Genomic DNA, 21,086 nt, shown 5'->3' on the forward strand with positions numbered 1-21,086 from the left:
TGCTCCTAAACCCATTTAGAAGCATAAGTAATGAGCGGTATCTAGCAACACATCATTACTACCCAAGTTACAAGAATGTTGAGATCCAACATCACCTTTGTGACTACTAATTGTGACTCTTCACAATATATGACAAATGTCTTTCTATCGTTGACATCTAGATTGATCAATTTGAGGCATAGCCGGTGGCATCCTTTGATCAATCTAAATCTTGAACTCCAAGTAGACTCACTTTAATCAAATGAGCTCAATATCTCATATTGAATCATTTGGGCATGGTCATGCACTTAGTGGTCTCACTCTATCAAGAATAACGATGTCACTCCCGTTATATAGGAGGGATAGATCCCATCTACATCACTCATATCCCTCCGCATAATTTGTTACATACCTAGTAATCGCCTTTATAGTCCACCCAATTACGGGTGACGTTTGACGAAGTCAAAGTATGCAACTACTTATGTAGGGAACCATGGTGACTTTAGGTCCAAGGACTAAAAGTCATACTAATAGCCACATGAGAAAGTATATGACACTCATATAACGATCCATGATACTTTCTCATGACGGGTCATTTAGTATACATTCTCCAATGCATACTCATGTGTCAACTTGATATCTCTATATCCATGACTTGTGAGATCAAGATATCGAGTTGACCTACATGCTAGTCTCATCGCACTAACATTGTCCCTGAATGTTAATACTTGACTAGGAATGGTTAAGACTAATGTTCTCTATATCATCTCACTATCGATTCAACCAATCGATTGATATATATAAGAACTTCTACTCAACGACGCTATTATACTTAGTTATTTGGCACCAATACAAGTAAGTATAATAACCAAAATAAATACCTTTATATACATAGGAATATGATACAATGAGTCCATACAACAATCATCATATGATTGACTTTAGGGCTCTAACTAACAAAATTGTCATCCCTAATCACGAACCATATTTCTAAAATACCCTTCCTCTTTCTCTATAAGTATATCATTTAATTTTGTCCAAAATTAACTGATGGATCTAGAGATCTTCGAATTATTTCAAACAAAACAAATAATATACTTCTAGAAACCTCCTTAATTTATCTATGTCTTTGGATTTAAATTGATAGCGTAAATTTAGAGCAGTGACTTAAATTGAAAGCACATCTCTAAATTTTTACTCTACTAATTCAAAAATTCACTATTCTCAATTTACATTATTGAATTCAAATATAAAAGCATAGATATTTTAAGGAGATTTTCAAGAGTATATTGATTTTGTCTTAAAGTGATTTGAAGTTCTCTAGATTCATTGGTCAGTTTCGTCCGAAACTACACCATTCAAAAATTTAAAAGTTAGATATTTTTCGAACATGGGGAGTTTTAAGAACTCATTATTGATGTTGGTTAGTGAGTATCATTGTCATAGTCCTTATAATGAGTTTATGATAAATTTTATAGAGCCTTTACAAGTTTAAAAATTCATTGCTCTTAATTAATGCTATCAAATTTAGATACGAGAGCATGGATAAATTAGGGAGACTTTCATGACTATATGACTATATGATTATATTAATTTTGCTTTAAAATGATTAGGAGTTTTCTAAGTTCATCAAAAAATTTTGGATAAAATTGATTGATTGATTTGCACCATTAAAAAAAAATAAAAATTTGATATTTTTTGAGTCATGGGAGTTCTAGGAATCTATTAATGGTGTTGATTAGTGGATATTATTATCCTGTGTCTTATAATGAGCTTATGATAAATTTTATCAAATCTTGTAAGTTCAAAAATTCATTATTCTTAATTTATGCTATTAAAGTTAAATTCTATGACATAAATACATTAAGTAGCTTTTCAAAAGTACACTATTTTAATTTGAAATAATTTGAAATTTTCAAGATCTATCAATTATTTTCAGATGAAATTAATTGATGGATCTGTAAAAAAGAAGTATGATATTTTAAAAATATGATATATAGTTTAGATATTATAAAAATTAGGTACATGATTTGAATAATATTGAAACTTACTCAAAGATGAAAATTAATTTAGAGCTGAAATAGTAAGACTGTATGGGACAACTCAAAAGGATAATCAAATTGCTATATGGATTTCAACATTTTATTTTATTTTATTTTCAACCTTTTATTGTTAATTCTTTTTTTAAGGTGGCAAACCTTGGTGTGCATTTTAATTTTTTAAAAATTAATTAATAAAAAATAAAGGTGGCTTGACGAGCCTAAGATTTTAATTTTATAGCTTGGGCTAGCACCTACTTTAAAAATATACTATTTGTATTTCTAGTGTCATTAAATTAATCAAACACTAAATAATGTTGAAAGAATTCATCTAAAATAAAATTGATTTTAAGCTAAAAATAAATTAATTTCAAAACATTTATTTGTTTTTAGTTTTATTTCAAGCTAAAATTTAAAGTCTGATGACTCATACCAGTTTGCAAGAAAAAAAACATGCTCACGTTTGTATTAAAGTGTGAATATAGTCATATAAAAAAATAATTTAACAAATGCCTATAAAAAGAATTCAAGCATATGCAATTGAAAAAGACGGTTTTTTTTATCAACTCTAGATAGGTTTTCAAAATATTTAAATTATATATTATAGTTTTAAAATTATTAAATCATGTATCTTTTTTTTTTCTTCCTCAAATCAATTTAATTAGAAAAAAAATAGTCGATTGATTTTGTTTACAATCGAATTTATTTCTTTCTATGTTTTAAAAAAAAATTATTAGTAAATTAAAATCGACTGATGGACCTAGAGATATCGAAATAACATGAAATCAATTTTATGTATTCGCTTAATTTTTTTGATTGTAAAAATACTATTAAATATTAATTTTATCTAATATATTGAGAGTTGTGATTTTAAAACACGAATATATCCGAAAAATTAATTTATGTTTAAAAAATCACTACTCTCAATGTATTCGATCAAATTAATGTTTGATAGTATTTTTACAATAAGAAGAACTAGATAAACGCATAAAAACATATTTTGAGGTCTCTAGATCTATCAGTCGGTTTCGGTCGAAATGGACTGATGGACCTAGAGACCTCAAAAAAAATATGAAATCGGTTCTTATGTGTTCATTTAGTTCTCCTAATAGTAAAAATGCTATCAAACATCAATTTAACCAAATATGTTAAGAACAGTAATTTTTTAAACATGAATGTGTCCGAAAAATTAATTAATATTAAAAAAATCACTGTTCTCAATATATTAGGTCAAATTAATGTTTAAGAGCATGAATATAATCATAAGAACTAGAAGAACTCATAGAATCTAATTTCACTTCATTCCAAACTCTCTAGGTACATTAACTGATTTTGGCCGAATGAACTTATATTGATTTTATTTAGGTTCATTCGGCCATAGTCTTAAAAAAATTATTGCTCTCAATATATTGCGTCAAATTTATATTTGATAGTATTTTTACAATCAGGAAAACTAGACGAACACATAAGACTGGTTTCATGTCATTTTAAGATCTCTAGGTTTATGATTTCGACCAAAATCGACTGATGGACTTAGAAACTTCGGAATTATACGAAATCAGTTTCTATGTATTAATCTAGTTCTCCTAATTATTAAAATACTATTAAACATCAATTTGACCTAATATATTGAAAGAAGTAATTTTTTGAGTACGAATATATCCGAAAACTAATTCATGTTAAAGAATCACTATTGCTAATATATTGAGTTAAATTGATATTTGATATCATTTTTATAATTAGGAGAGCTAGACTAATATATAGTAACCGATTTCATATCATTCCGAAGTATTTAAATCCATCAACCGATTTTGGTCGAAATCAATTAATGAATTTTTTAAATAGAATGAAATTAATTTGGCTTAGAAAAAATTTTAGTCGGATTGATTTATTTTTTTTCAATCAAATTGATTTAAGAATGAGACTAAAATAAAATGTGAATATATAAATTAATAAATTATGATATATGATTTGTGTATTTTGAAAATTTATTCATTCGATTCAGTAAAAACAAAGCGGTTTAAAAGATAATAATAACTTTTAAAGAAAATAGTATATTTATTGCATTATTCACATATAATAAATAGCAGTGCTCCACGTGTATCATTCACGTGATGAGTCCGACATGAGCACCTCCGGTGGGTCCCGATCTCTACTTATTAAAATTTTTTAAAAGACAAAAATCAAAAGGACATGTTAAAAAGGTATTCTTTAAAAAAAAATAAAAAAATAAACAATAAAAAAAGACATATTTTATTCTGCTAACGGCTTATCAGTGAGCGCTATACAACGTATCGAAACTAGCCAATATAATTATTTTTAAAAAAATTTTAATTAATTTAAAATAATTTTAATAAAATTTAGATATTTTGATTAAATTGGTAAAAATTATTTTGATAGGATAATATTTAAAATTTATAATTTAAGATTTATGATTTTAATAAAATAATAAAATTTTTCGATTATCCACCGCCACAACTATTGAATAACTTCTAATAGCCACCAAATTACTTCTACCTATTATTATGATTAAAACTTAAATTTTCAATTTTAAATTTTAAATCTTAAACTTTGACTATTAAAAAAATTAAGTTTTTTTTTTTTTAATGTTATAACAACTATGAGTATCTTCTATACACTTTAACAACTACTGATTAATTTTTTAAACTCTAAATTTTAAAATCTTGAATATTATTATATTAAAATACTCTTTAATAAGATAGTCATAATTATTTAAATTTCATCAAAATTATTCTATATTAATTAAAATTATTTTAAAATAATTATAGCAGCTATTAAAGTAATTTTTATATGTTAAAACAATTATAGAATAACATTATACATTATATCAACTAGCCATAACTCAGGAAGTAAGGAATAATATTATAACAATTATGCCTCCGGGTTATAATATGATGGTAAGAGGTGGAACAGACTCTTATGCAACAAAGGTTAAAATCTCACCAAGGGTACATTATATTTAGGAATTTAAAAAACTTATAATGATGAACTTATATGTGTTTTTGATTAATCCTAGTATCCTATAAGAAATTTTTATAGGATCATACTAGTCATATGTAAGATTAATCAGATATAAGAGTTGGATATCTGAATTATAAAAAAAAAATTATGCAGCTATCAATATTACGTAGCGTTGTTGGTCACCCGTAGTTGTTATAAAGTGTATTTTTTTCGTCCTCAGGGCGTAGCGCAGACGGTGAGCGCATGATATCTCTGCGTAATAACCAGGAATCGATTCTCAGGAACTGACGACCTGGGGTTTACCCCACCATGCGCCTATGACCTGTGTACTTGTATGGACCTCCCTCCATATCCGTGAGATCGGTACTAGGGGGACCGCTAAAGTAGCGGATCTACCTTTTTATAAAGTGTATTTTGAGAATAACACCTTTGACGTTTTTCTATTTAAAATAAAAGCCTTTTTTTACTATTTACCTAAATTTCAGACGTCCTTTGATTTTTTATCCAAAATAATTTCATTTTACGACATAGTAAATTAATGCCTAACTAATTAAGATGGCTAAAAGAGCGCCCTTAACACTTTATATTTTAAAAATATTTGTATATCAACACCGTATAAAAAGCTATCGTAAAAGCCAAATAATTTAATTTAATTATAATTAATCAAATATTAATAGAGCAATTTTTAATTAAAATTATTATAATATAAAATAAAAATAGACTGAAATTATTTATAGCCATTATGATCAAAGCTACGACAGTGTTGTTGGCAAATATAGTATGATTTTATTTATTATTATTATTATTATTATAAATAAGAGGCCGACAGGCGACAGCCGTCATGGTATAAATAAAAAAATAATAATAATTTTAATTATTTGACAACCAAATCTCATAGGATGACGTGGCGGTCGTTGCTGGTCAATTACCATCCTTTTTCCATTTTCTTTCTCCTATCGCTAATAGTCGCCTTCGCTTACCGTCCCTTCGACCTTCCTTATGCGGTCACACATGGCGCACCTCCCTTATAGATACTACTTCTCTCGCTCTCTCGTTCCTAATAAACTAAGCAGGCCAGAGCGTTCGAGATAGAGACAAGGGCGGCCAACCGTGAACCGTCTCCATTCCCCTTCTTATCCTCACCATTCGATCTTCTTCTGCACTGCTCCCTCTGCATCATCCCCTCGCATTCGATCCCAGCGCAAGCCCAGGAGGAGGAGAGCCAGCGTCTCCGCCCCCCATCCTCGTTCGTCTCCATCCCTGCCCGTCTTCGGGTACAAGTAAGAGATTGAGCGCGCAAAGCTGCCTCCTTGGTAGGTTTACGGATCGGTTCCCCCCTTTGGGCGTGCAAAAGTCGTGTTTTTTTAGGGCAAGAAGGAGGTGTGCATGAGAGTAGAAGATCATGGAGTTCTGGCCGGAGTTCATGGCGAACAGCTGGGGGAGGGAGTTCGTGGCCGGGGGCATCGGCGGCATGGCCGGGGTCATCTCCGGCTACCCCCTCGACACGCTCCGCATCCGTCTCCAACAGCCGCCGACGCCCGCTTCCTCGAACGCCTCCACCCTCGCCCGACGACCCCCCTCGGCCATCGGCCTCCTTCGCAGCATCGTTGGCCGGGAGGGCCCCGCCGCGCTCTACCGCGGCATGGCCGCGCCGCTTGCCTCCGTCAGCTTCCAGGTACTCGTCCTCCCCTTTCTCAAACAATTCCTGAAAAGGGTGGTGATTCCTTTGGTTGATTAGAATAATGTTTTCTGAATAAACAAAGAATTGGGGATCAGAGGAAATTAAAGAGCAAGCTTCTTTCTGTTTTAATTCATGAATCATGATGAAAGTTCTTCCGATCCCACTTCAAGACAACTTTTTGGTCGATAAACGTAGCGATCGACACCACACGGCGGCTAGAAAAGAGAACAAAAAGAGATTTAGATTGTGTGAGTTGAATCGGAAGAGCTTGTTCTAGGAAATCAGGAGTCTCTACATGAGAAACAAATCGTGAACGTCTTTGTTTTGTGACATCAGCTCCGATGTGAAAGCTAACCTAACAAAACACATCTCTTTTTGGAAGAAAGGTGTTTTGACCTAAATCACCTTTATGAATCTAAACATGGTCAAATGTGTATATTTCTTGCAACAAAAAGCCATGAATAATTACAAACACTTTGAATCAATGCCTTCTATCTATGTTCATGTGACTTTTGTTCAAGTTCTTGGTAACATTTCATTGGAGAATTTCTTCCGTTGCCAATCATGTCTCTTTCTGTGTGCAGAATGCCATGGTCTTTCAGGTGTATGCAGTCTTGTCTAGAGCTTTTGATTGTAAGAAGACCAATGAACCTCCTTCCTACCGAAATGTCGCATTGAGTGGAGTCGGAACTGGTGGCCTGCAGACTCTGATACTAAGTCCCGTTGAGCTTGTCAAGATAAGGCTCCAATTGCAGATGGTCGGCAATAGGGGGTACCGAAGTCGTCGTTTGGGGCCTATCGAAATGGCCAGGGAGATCATAAGGAAGGAAGGGGTGAAGGGAATATACCGAGGCCTCATGATCACAATCCTTCGAGATGCACCTGCTCACGGAGTCTACTTCTGGAGCTACGAGTACGCGAGAGAGAAGCTACACCCGGGTTGCAGGAAGAATGGCCAAGAAAGCCTCGGCACAATGCTTGTGGCCGGAGGTTTGGCCGGAGTTGCAAGTTGGATTGTTTGCTACCCACTAGATGTGGTGAAGTCCAGACTTCAGGCACAATCAATGCCTGAGGCAGGTCAGCCTCCTCCTAAATACAACGGAATTGTCGATTGCTTCCGCAAGAGTGTACGAGAAGAGGGTGTAGCTGTGCTGTTTCGAGGGCTTGGAACAGCAGTCACCCGCGCATTCCTGGTGAATGGGGCCATCTTCACTGCTTATGAGTTAGCTCTCAGGTCCTTGTTCAATAGCAATGAAGCATTAACAATGGAGGAAACCTGAATTATTCATATGCTGCATTAAAAATGAGATATCAGTAAACTGATTCAAGTCACAAATGTTGTTATCTTCTTTTGTTAAATTGTGTAGGACAAAAAGATATTCAATTATTTGTCATATTGATGTAGATGCAGAACTAGTTCATGTGCATGTCTGGCACAATCCTTTTTATTTTCCTGAAAAAGAATACGAAGTATCAGGTGGAGGTATTATTGGTTCTTTCATGTACATCTCACTAGGTGAGATATATTTTTCTATGTTATTTGAATGCTATTTTTTATTATATAATTATTTCTATTTAAATAAATTTTATTTTATTTTATTATTACTAATCGAGTGTTTTTTTTATCTTCTCTTGTTTGATGTGTATATTTATTATAATTTTCACATCATCTAATTGGAACATTTATTGATTGTCTAGATACAATATCTTTATTATCTTAAATATATTTCTCAGAATTTTTTCTCAATAATTACAATTTTAATTTTCTCTCTAATATGTTAATATGTTCAATTCAAATTTTAATGTTTAATTTCATATAATATAGTAAATCTTGTTGTTTTTAAAAATATTCTTATAAGTTTTAAAGATATTTTATAATTATAAATAACACATGAGGCTTTTCTCTATTTAAATCATTTTATGTAAGATTCTTGACTCTTTCATCCTTTTATAAAAATTATCTTAAATACTTAAAATTCTTGATACAAATAATTCATCCTCTCCTATTTTAATAATGCATAAATTATATGGGAAATTTTGCATGTAGTTCTCAAGCACAACTTAAACTTTGCATGCAACCCATGTGTAAAAAACTTTATTTTCACTCCCTAACAAAACATAATGGACATCAATTTAACTAATTACCTCTCATATTTTTAGGTGCAAAAAGTCAAAAATGAGTATCATTTCTTTTAAATTCAGCACATTAAACTATAATATAGTATATTTTCTATCAAATTGATTACTACTTTTTTTTCACCTCAATTGGAAAGAAAATATATTAGATTCTCTTTAAATGATATTCAATTGGATGGAAAATATATTAAATTTTCTTTAAATAGTACTGAATTTAGAAGAAAATATATTAAGTAGAAAAAATCATATTCAATTTGATAGAAAATATATTCTATTCTAGTTTAAAGTATTGAATTTAATAGAAATTATACTCATTTTTGAACTTTTTATATCTAAAAAATATGAGGAATAATTTGATAGAAAATATATTCGATTCTAATTTAAAGTGCTGAATTTAAGAGAAATTTTATTCATTTTTTAATTTTTTATATCTAAAAAATATGAGGGGCAATTAAGTAACTATATTTGTATGAGAAAATTAAAATAAATAAAATTTTATATGCAGGGAATAAAAATAAAATTTTTTAAATATGGAGACTGTATATAAAATTAAAGTTATAATTGAGAATTTTTTTCTAATTAACTAAAATTATATTATATTTTAAATTTATCTAATAAATAAATTATAAAAATGATGGAGTTGCCGTGGAAAAAATGACTACTTTTACTAATTGGTGTGATGAGTCAGATAACACAAAGTAACTTGTTAGGTTGAGCTTATCTAAAGCAAGTTCTCTTAAATTAATTAGTTTTGATAAAAATAAAAAATAAAAAGGCATTTTGACAAGAATAAAAGAAAAGGTGTATTGGCACCAAAGTTTTTGTGCCGATTGACACAATAACAATAGAAGTGCAAGAATAAAAGGGGCAGTTGTTGGCCAACAAGGGGCTAGAAGAGATCATTGAGAGGATAACAGAGAAGTAGGATCGGATGAGATTGGTACGGTGAGAACAATTAATGTTTGCTATACGAGTTTACATAGATAGGTATATTAGATGCGGATGAGAGTACAACGGGATTAGAAGGCTAATTTGTACAAAGATAAAAATATTTCTTTAATAATAATTTTAAAAAGAATAATATCAATGATTCAATAAAAGGGAGTAAGAGTATCTACATCAGATATTCTATTCAAAAATTTTATTTTAAATTTTGGATAAAATAATTAAAAAATCTTTGAATATGCTCTCTATTTATTCCTTAAGGCATAGTTTGGAAGTTGGAAGGGAAAAGAAAAGAAGAAAAGAAAGGAAGAGAAGAGAAATGATGTGTTGTTTTATTATTTTTTTTTTTTGGAAGTTGTAAGAAAGTGAAAGGAAAATACTTAATAATATATTCATTTGACTTTTATAATTTTTATTTTTTTATAGTTCTAATTGTATGTTTGATACGGTTAGAGCACCCAATAATATAAAAAATAAATCAATTTAATGAAAATTTAACCATTAAATCATGATTTATTTCAAGATATTAACTTCACCAAAAATAACACAAAACATGTTCTACATAGACGGATATATTTATTTTGTATTAATTTTTGAAAGGTATATTTGGAATAAAAATTAATGATTTTCCCTCCAACAAAAATTTCCCTCCATTTCCTCCCATTTTTGGGTGGAAAATCTTTTAATTATGAAAGGAAAACTTTCCCTTCCCTCACTTTCTTTTCCTTTACATAAAAAAACTCCCAAACATTATTTTTTTTTCACTTTACTATTTTGTATTAATTTTTGAAAGGTATATTTGGAATAAAAATTAATGATTTTCCCTCCAACAAAAGTTTCCCTCCATTTCCTCCCATTTTGGGTGGAAAATATGTTAATTATGAAAGGAAAACTTTCCCTTCCCTCACTTTCTTTTCCTTTACATAAAAAAACTCTCAAACATTATTTTTTTTCACTTTACCATCCAAATCTTTTTCCTTCTCTCCAATTTAAAACTCTCAAATAAAGCGTAAATTATGCATTTATGAATAGTACTTCTCTAAATTTAGGGAATAAATTTCATTTCCTAAACATTATAGAGGATATAAAAGAAATAGAGAACATATATAATATATTGAAAAGTGGATATTCAAATTTAATAAAGAAATTTTTATTATCCTAAACTATACATTTTGGATAGAAAAACTAGTATAGATGCACTAACAATAAAATTATTGTCATATGAATTTGAGTCTCTTACAAAATATAAAATTGTATATAATAAACTTAATATGATTGATCCTTCTTCAGACTCATTTTAGAGAGAGTTTCGTTCACCGAACATCTCTTTAATCTCGATTTAATAAACTTAATTGGAAAGATCCAATGTGGTTGGATCTTTTCTTGGCCCCCATACTGGAGGAAGATTCCTTAACAAGCTACCTCTGTAATCTCAATGACTCAACAAACCTAGCTGGAAGAGCTCACAGTCTGGCTATGAATCGCCATGGTCATGAGCTTATAAATGTGATCTCTTGGCCAAGTTGTGAATCACTCATGGCAGCCGTGAGTTTGTAGTTAGGTCAGTCATGAACTAATGGCCTTGCTGTGAATCATGACTCTGCAAGCTCATGGTCAGGCTGCAAATTGCTCACGGTGGTTGTTGGTGGCTTGGCCATGAATCACGATGCAAGCTGATAGTTTGACCTTGACACAAGGTCAGTAGAGGTGCTTCTTTTCTCCAACTTCATGTGATCTTGTTCGGAATCTGAGTCAAATGAAGACCTGATGAACTGGTGCGGACGAAGGGGACTGAGACACCTTTCTCATATATTCTTCCGAAAAGGGACTCCCACGTGGTGCTGACGGGCGAGGACACTGGAACTAGCGGTACCTGAGCTCTGTGCACACTTAGACGAACACACGGGCGTTAGAGGCCAGAATTCAGGGAAAAAGTGTTGGTGCAATATTCCCTAGGTCAAGGTTGACCTGGTTGACTAAGCTTGAGTTGGCTCAAGCTTGAGTCTTGATGTTTGGGTTTCGATGTTTGACAATACATTGAGACAATACATGGAGACTAACAGGTCATGGAGATTGCAGGTGCAATCGTTCGTGTGGGAAGTCCTGGTGAGTGAAGCCAGGCAGATGAAAATCCTAGTGAGTGAAGCTAGGTGCAAGTCCCGGTGAGTGAAGCCGGGCAGTTGAGAAGTCCTAGTGAGTGAATCTAGGTGAAAGTCCCGATGAGTCTTGGTGAGTGAAGCCGGGCAGTTGGGAAAGTCTTGGTGAGTGAAGCCAGGCAGGTAAAAGTCCTGGTGAGTGAAGCCAGGCAAGTGAAAGTCCTAGTGAGTGAAGCCAGGTAGGGGAAAGTGCCGGTGAGTGAAGCCGGGTAATGGAAAGACCTGGTGAGTGAAGCTAAGCACGAGGAAATCCAGATGAGTCAAGGGTGACCGGACATCTGGTAGAAGGAAGTCCAAGTGGGTCATAGAGGACCGGACACTTGGCACGAGATGATAAGTCCAAGTGGGTCAAGGTTTACTGAACACTTGGCACAAGGAGAAAGTCTAGATGGGCCAAAAGTTGATCGAACTCTTAGCGGTCGTAAGTCCAATAGGGAGTTGGCATGGAACTAGGAAGTTCGGACGTAGTGAGCTTCCGAAGGCCATAACTTTTGACTCGGATATCAGAATAAGGTGATCTCGGATGCGAAACGAAGATAATTTCAAGCTCTATCCATTTTTTTGCTTTTAAATTGATTGGCCAATCGATTGGGGGGTTCAATCGATTTGTCAATCGATTGGGCGACGTGATTTTGTGCAGAAATGGGATGAATCGATTGGGTAATCGATTGAAACTTTCCCAATCGATCGGTTAATTGATTGGGAGAGTTTTTGAGCAAACAGTGAGCTTCTAAATTGATCAGTTGATTGATTGAAACCTCCAATCGATCGACCGATCGATTGGAGCGCTGGAAATCGCTCAAGAAGCCTTGAATCGATCGGGTAATCGATTTAGGGCGATTCCAAGAGCGCAGAGGCACTCTGGATCAATCAACTGATCGATCCAAAGCCTCCCCAATCGATTGGGAGCAATCCAATCGATTGGGATTTGACCGTTGGCGCGGATAAAGCCGTTGGCGAGCGTTTTTCTACGTGCGACTTCCTCTCTTCTCCACAGGCGATCACAGAAAACCTCCACAGCGATCTTTTCTTCCTCACCGCCAGTTCTTGAAGATTCTTGGAGGCTCATCCAAGTCAAGAGGCGAGTTGCAACAACAAGAAGAAGAAGCTAGGGTTTTCATTGTAATCTTGTAAGATTCATTTGTATTTTGCTTCTTTCTTTCTCATTATTGTATTGTGAGGTTGTAAGGCTTCTCCGCCTTTGGTAGTTACCGAGAAGGAGTGTTTTCATAGTGAAGGGTGCGTGAGTGTGTGGATCCTTGGATTAGTCACCTCTTGTTGAGGTGGATACCAAGTAAATCCTAGAGTTAGCATTGTGTGTTTGTTTCTTTGTATTTTCCGCTGCATATCTTTGAAGAAACAAGCAAAGACGAGCACGAGGTTGCGCCGAGCTATTCACCCCCCCCTCTAGCTCTATTTTCGATCCCAACAAAAAGTCCCCGGAGCAGACCCTCCGACGCTCAAGTCAGGTACTTTTTCTCCAGAAGAACAATGTATGAAGAAGAAAGAAAGTAGAAGACAAGTGCGAATGCGCGAGAGAGCATACCTGCGAAAGGGTGAGGTCCTTCCATTTTATATGATAGTGTGTACCTTTTGGTGCCTGATTGATGTCAGAGAATGTCAGGTGCTAGGGCTTGTCGAGTGATGGAGGACACGTGGCATCCCCTTATTATAGCCTAAAGGAAGGTTCCATTCGCACGTGATTGCAGACCGTTGGAATATTACCTGACACTTGGTAGTTATTCTCTGATGGACAGTTATGATTCTCTGACCTTGTTGTCCTGTAGCGGTTTCTGCCCCAATCGGGAAGGAATAGAACAACCTTGGATGATCAGTCTGTTAGTTAGAGCCCTAGAGTCAATCATTTGATGATTGTTGTATGGACTCGTTGTATCATATTCTTATATATATAAAGGCATTTGTTTATGGTTATTATGCTTACTTGTATTGGTGCCAAATAACTAAGTATAATAGCGTCCTTGAGTAGAAGGTTCTTACCTATATCAATCGATTGGTTGAATCGATAGTGAGATGATATAGGAAACACTACTCTTAATCATTTCTAGTCGAGTATTAACATTCAGGGACAATGTTAATACGACGAGACTAGCATGTAGGTCAACTCGATGACTTGATCTCACAAGTCATGGATATAGAGATATCAAGTTGACACATGGGTATGCATTGGAGAATGTATACTGAATAACCCGCCATGAGAAAGTATCATGGATCGTTATATGAGTGCTATATACTTTCTCATGTGGCTATTAGTATGACTATTAGTCCTTGGACCTGAAGTCACCATGGTTCCCTACATAAGGTGTTACTTACTTTGGCTTCGTCAAACGTCACCCGTAACTGGGTGGACTATAAAGGCGATTACTGGGTTTGTAACAAATTATGCGGAGGGATGTGAGTGATGTAGATGGGATCTATCCCTCCTATATGACGGGAGAGACATCAATATTCTTGATAGAGTGAGACCACTAAGTGCATGGCCATGCCCAAATGAGTCAATATGAGATGTTGAGCTCATTTGATTGAGTGAGTCTACTTGGGATTCAAGATTTAGATTGATTAGAGGATGACATGGTCTATGCCTCACATTAATCAATCTAGATGTCAAGGATAGAAGGACACTTGTCATATATTGTGAGGGGTCACAATTAGTAATCACAAGGTGATGTTGGATCTCACCATTCTTATAACTTGGGTAGTAATGAAGTGTTGCTAGATACCGCTCATTACTTATGCTTCTAAATGGGTTTAGGAGCATTGCCAACGTTATAAGAACCTATAGGGTCACACACAAAGGGCAATTAGATGGAGATTAGGTTCATTTGATGAACCTAAAGGATTAGGTTTATATGATGAACCAAATTGGATTAAGAGTAATCCAAATTATGCTAATTGAGTTAGTCTCAATTTGGTTCATGTGTTAGATGAGTCTAATTTAGACTTAGACTCATTGAATCAATTTAATTCAATGAATAGAGATTCATTAAATTAAAATTAACTTGAAATAATGGTTAGATTTGATCAACCATGGGAGAGAAGTGGTCAAGTTTGACTTGACTTGAGAGGAAGATGAAGGGCCAAGTTTGACTTGACCATTTGCCACCTCATTGGTGAGTTGGCATTAAGTGGCTAATGGTGATGTGCCACATCATCAAGGCTAGCACATGTGTGTGCCACCTCATGAGGGAGATCAAGAGCCTTGACTCTTGATATTCCATGGGGTTTAAAAGCCTTTCATGAAAGTGGCCGGCCACTTAATCATCTTGGGAGTTTTCATTTTGTTTTGAAACCTCCATCTTCTTCCTCAAGCTTTCTTCTCTCCCTCTCCTCCTCTTTAGCTGAATCTTTCAAAGGTGCTAGCACACCTTTTTTTAGGTTTCTCCATCATTTGTTCGTGTGGATACGCATAGAGGGTTGTACACTTGACAACCTTGAGATCCGGCGAACCTTGGACGAGCGGGATACGCGAAGGGCTTCTCTTTAAAGGTATACCTTCTGATCTTGTAGATATAGTGTAGATCTAGGAGTAGAAAATATGTATATGAAATTTTAAACTTCGCACGGATCCGGTGGCATGGGATTCGGGGTTTCCGCAACGCAAAAAGCAGTTTTTGCAGCCCAAAAAACCCAACAGTGGTATCAGAGCCACGTGCGAAGCGCGTACGAGTTTTATTTTGAATTTTATGAAATTCTATAGATCTGTAAGTTTCTGTGTTTTTATGATTTTTATAGATTTTATGGGTAATTTTCTCGTAGAAGCGAAGCACAAGTGTTTAGACACTTGTAGTCTTCGATTACCGAGAAAATATTTCCGAAACAGCAAGGTTTCGCCCCAAATCGTTTTGGGACAGCAGACTAAGGAGTTGTAGGATTGCTTAGGAACACTTGCGATGGTTATATCGCGGGTAGGGGTGCTGCCCCTGACCCCACAAGGGGCTTCGTTCCGCGATTGCACCCGAAAATCGCTAAACGGGGCCGTCGGGAATTTTTACTCATAAAAATTGAAAAAAATTGTGGAAAATTTACAAAAATTTGTAGAAATTACATAATTTAGAATTATGTATCATTTTATGATGGTCATGGCCCAAAGCCCCCAATTTGATTGGAAATTGTGTTGTAATTCATATTATGGCCTGCGTGCCATTTTCTGTGATGTGCGTGTTGTACTTGATTCATGACATGCGCGTCGTGCCCTTCTATTTATTTATTCTTGTTGTAAATAGTTTAGACTCGAATGTAACTCGAGTTTCACCTTTTGTAATGTACAAAATTGAGGCGGTGGAAGATCCACTCGAGACGGAGTTACGAGGAGGGTGCGAGCAACACGAGGTGGTCAAAGGAAGGAGCTTGAGAAGTTATTGACCTTAGGTTGACCATCCGATCTTCTCATTGTCTTGAGAAGATCGTAGTAGGGCCATGACTAATCACAAAAAGTTTAATTAATTGCTTGTGTGTGTATATGTGATGCATGCTAGATTAGTAATTAATTAGTGCCTTAACGATTAGATTAGATCTAAGTCGTGCACATGATGCACCTCCATGATTAGATTAGATCTAAATCGAGTATATGATACGCATCGTCGATTAGATTAGATCTCAATCGCGTCAACTCAAAAATGGCTACCATGCCGTGATACCTATCACTACCTCGATCACATGTTGTTGAATCTGCCAAAACAGAGCAACACATATTATCTTGGTAGGGTACGGAGGGACAATCTTTGTCTCGCCTATCAACGCATGGGTGAGTACAACTCAATTAGATTGAGTAACTAGTTAACTCAATTGGATCGAGTTTAACTATAGGCATTTTCCAATGGTTGGTAGATAAGTCAAAATCACGTTTATATTAACTCTTGGGCGTATTAGCCAAAGCTAACTCGAGTTTTAATATAAATGCGGATCTTGATCCTATAAACAAGAGTTGCATAGAGATGTAATTGGTAATTAGTTACCTACCGATCATACTAAGTCTTGGGTGATTTAGCCAAAGCTAACTCAGGGCATAGTATGATATGGATCTTGTCCCACATGAATTATAGAATTCAGTGGGAGCATCATTTAATTAAAGACCTAATTAGATGATTAATAGAATATGATATTTATTTATTTTTCTGTATTTTTCTGTTGTAGATAACCATGACGTCAAATACGAACTCTTTCTCCCTGCGTTCCGTCCTTGAGAAGGACAAGCTCAACGGAGCTAATTTCCTGGACTGGTACAGGAATCTGAGAATCGTTCTCACACAAGAACGTAAACTGTACGTTCTGGTGCAGCCCATTCCGGAGGCACCTCCTGCCACTGCCACGCGAGCTGACCGTGATGCTTACAAGAAGCATCAAGATGACGCATTAGATGTGTCATGTCTTATGCTCACAACCATGAACTCTGAGCTTCAGAAGCAACACGAGTTGATGGGCGCTTATGATATGGTTGAACATCTTCGTCAACTATATCAAGGACAAGCGAGGCATGAGAGATTCGAGATCTCTAAGGCACTGTTTCAGTGCAAGATGCAAGATGAGACTCCCGTAGGCCCATATGTACTCAAAATGATTGGGTACATAGAAAACCTACAGAGGTTGGGATTCCCACTTGGCCAAGAGCTGGCCACTGATCTGATCTTGCAATCCTTGCCAGATAGCTATAGTCAATTCATTCTAAATTATAACATGAACGAAATTGACAAGCCATTGCCTGAGCTGCTTGGCATGTTAAGAATTGTTGAGCTCAACCTTAAGAAGGTTAAGCCCAACTCCATTTTGATGGTGCAAAAGGGCAAAGGCAATGGCAAGCTTAAAGGTAAGGGAAAGTCCCAAGCCAAGGGCAAAGGCAAGGCACTGAAACCCAAAGGAGGGGTCGCCAAGGATGCTACCTGCTTCCACTGTGGTCAGACCGAGCACTGGAAGAGGAACTACAAAGTGTACCTGGAAGATCTTAAGAAGAAGAGAAGTGAGACTTCCACTTTAGGTATCTATGTTATAGAAGTCAATCTATCTATTTCTTCATCATGGGTATTAGATACCAGATGTGCTTCTCACATTTGTACTAATGTGCAGGCGCTGAGAAATAACAGAGCATTGACGAAGGGCGAGGTGGACCTACGCGTAGGCAATGGAGCACGGGTTGCTGCTGTTGCTATAGGAACTTATCATCTATCTCTGCCTTCTAGGCTTGTATTAGAATTAGATGAATGTTGTTATGTGTCTACTTTAACTAAGAACATAATTTCAGTTTCTTTTTTGGACAAGAAAGGTTTTTCATTTATAATAAAGAACAAATGTTGTTCAGTTTATTTAAATGATATGTTCTATTGTAGTGCACCTCTGATGAATGGACTCTATATTCTATACCTTGAAAACCCTATCTATAACATAAGTACCAAGAGGTTCAAGTCAAATGACATGAACCAAACCTATCTCTGGCACTGCCGCTTAGGTCATATAAATGACAAACGCTTATCCCAGCTCCATAAAGATGGTTTGCTGGACTCATTTAATTTTGAATCATATGAGACATGCGAGTCATGCCTTCTAGGCAAGATGACCAAGACTCCCTTTAGTGGACACAGTGAGAGAGTGACTGACTTGTTAGGTCTTATATATAGTGATGCATGTGGCCCTTTCAATGTCACTGCTAGAGGTGGTTATAGGTACTTCATTACATTTACTGATGACTTCAGTAGATATGGTTATGTGTACCTGATGACACATAAGTCAAAATCCTTTGAAAAGTTCAAAGAATTCAAGAATGAAGTACAAAACCAGCTTGACAAAAGTATTATGATACTTCGATCAGATCGAGGTGGTGAATACCTTAGCCATGAGTTTCATGACTATCTAGCTGAGTGTGAGATTCTATCTCAACTCACTCCTCCTGGAACACCACAGTGGAATAATGTATCCGAAAGGAGGAATCGTACCTTATTAGATATGGTACGGTCTATGATGAGTCACACAGATCTTCCTATGTATCTTTGGGGCTATGCTCTAAACACAGCAGCCTTCATTCTCAATCGAGTTCCATCTAAGGCTGTAATAAAGACACCATATAGGATATGGACTGGGAGAGATGCCCAGGTGTCTTTTATGAGGATTTGGGGTTGTGAGACTTACGTTCGACGTCAAGTCTCGGACAAACTGGGACCCAAATCCGATAAGTGCTATTTCATTGGATATCCCAAGGAAACGAAGGGATATTACTTCTACATTCCTAGTCAATACAAGGTAGTTGTGGCTAAGACTGGGGTATTTCTAGAAAGGGATTTTGTTTCTTGAAAGACTAGTGGGAGTACGTTTGATCTTGAAGAAGTTCAAGATGTAGACCATAGCACAGAAGCCTCGATGGAAGTTGAACTGGAACCACAAAGTGTTGTGGATGATGTTGTTCCACAAGGAGTTAAGGAACCACAACCAGTTCAAGTAGACCTACCTCTTCGCAGATCTGATAGGGTACGTCGTCAGCCTGAGAGATACTCATTTCTCTTGTCTGACCATGATGACATTGTGCTAATTGAGGATGCGCCTACCTCCTATCAGGAAGTTGTGATGAGACCAGATTCCGAGAAATGGCTAGAGGCCATGAGATCCGAGATGGAATCCATGTACACTAACCAAGTATGGACTTTGGTTAATCCACCTGAAGGGGTCAAACCCATTGGGTGTAAGTGGGTCTTTAAGAGAAAGACTGACATGGATGGACTTATTTATAAGGGTCGCTTGGTAGTTAAAGGTTTCAAGCAAATTCATGGTATTGACTATGATGAAACCTTTTCTCCAGTAGCGATGTTTAAATCCATTCGAATCATGCTTGCTATTGCAGCATACCACGATTATGAGATCTGGCAGATGGATGTCAAAACCGTGTTTCTGAATGAAAACCTGCTCGAGGATGTGTACATGACACAACTTAAGGGTTTTGTAGATCCACAACATACTAGCAGAGTATGCAAGCTGCATAGGTCCATTTATGGACTAAAGCAAGCTTATCGGAGCTGGAATCTTCAATTCGATGATGCAATCAAACAGTTTGGTTTCATCAAGAATGAAGATGAATCTTGTGTCTACAAGAAGGTTGTTGGGAGCACAGTTGTCTTCCTTATATTGTATGTGGATGCCATACTACTCATTGAGAAAGACATCCCTTTGCTGCAGTCTGTCAAGACTTAGCTAGGGACTTGTTTCTCAATGAAGGACTTAGGTGAAGCATCCCGCATTCTAGGCATACAGATCTATAGAGATAGATCTAAAAGATTGCTTGGCTTAAGTCAGAGTACATACATTGACAAGATACTACTTCGGTTTTCCATGCAGAACTCCAAGAAGGAATTTCTGTCGATGTCACATGGTATGAGTCTTTCGAAGACTCAAAGTCCCTCTTCTAGAGAGGAGAGAGACCGCATGGATCAGATCCCTTATGCTTCAGCCATAGGATCTATCATGTACGCCATGCTATGTACTCATCCTGATGTCTCGTATGCTTTGAGCATGACGAGCAGATACCAGTCAGATCCAGGTGAAAGTCACTGGATAGCGGTCAAGAATATTCTTAAGTACTTGAGAAGGACTAAAGAATATTTCTTGATATATGGAGGCGATGATGAACTAGCTGTAAAGGGTTACAGTGATGCCAGCTTCCAGACCGACCAGGATGATTATCGATCGCAGTCAGGGTTCGTGTTTTGCATAAATGGTGGTGCTATGAGCTGGAAGAGTTCGAAGCAGGACATAGTCGCTGATTCTACAATAGAGGCCGAGTATATTGCTGCATCAGAAGCAGCAAAGGAGGCAGTTTGGATCCGCAAGTTCATTACTGAGCTTAGGGTGGTTCCTAGCATAGCTGATCCCATAGAGCTCTATTGTGACAACAATGGAGCAATAGCACAGGCTAAGAAACCTCGCTCACACCAGCGGACCAAACACATACTACGGCGCTTCCATCTTATTGAGAGATTATCGAGAGAGGAGATGTGAAGATTTGCAGAGTACCCACTGAGGATAACATCGCAGATCCCTTGACCAAGGCTTTGGCACAGAGAAAGCATGATGGTCACACTAGGTCTTTGGGCCTTAGAGCCTATACTGATTGGCACTAGTGCTAGTGGGAGATTGTTAGTTAGAGCCCTAGAGCCAATCATTTGATGATTGTTG

The 21,086-nt window shown here is 36.0% G+C and overlaps 1 protein-coding gene across 1 annotated transcript; it reads left to right on the plus strand.

Annotated features, from left to right (window-relative positions):
- The first annotated feature begins 5,984 nt into the window (after positions 1-5,984).
- On the plus strand, positions 5,985-8,182 carry LOC122045693 (mitochondrial arginine transporter BAC2-like). The gene is made up of 2 exons (XM_042606025.1): positions 5,985-6,675; positions 7,266-8,182. The coding sequence occupies exons 1-2, from the start codon at positions 6,403-6,405 to the stop codon at positions 7,959-7,961; spliced, it is 969 nt and encodes a 322-aa protein (XP_042461959.1). The 5' UTR covers positions 5,985-6,402; the 3' UTR covers positions 7,962-8,182.
- Positions 8,183-21,086: the final 12,904 nt, after the last annotated feature.

This window comes from Zingiber officinale, chromosome 2B (genome assembly GCF_018446385.1).
Source record: "Zingiber officinale cultivar Zhangliang chromosome 2B, Zo_v1.1, whole genome shotgun sequence".
In the NCBI taxonomy this organism is placed as follows: domain Eukaryota; kingdom Viridiplantae; phylum Streptophyta; class Magnoliopsida; order Zingiberales; family Zingiberaceae; genus Zingiber; species Zingiber officinale.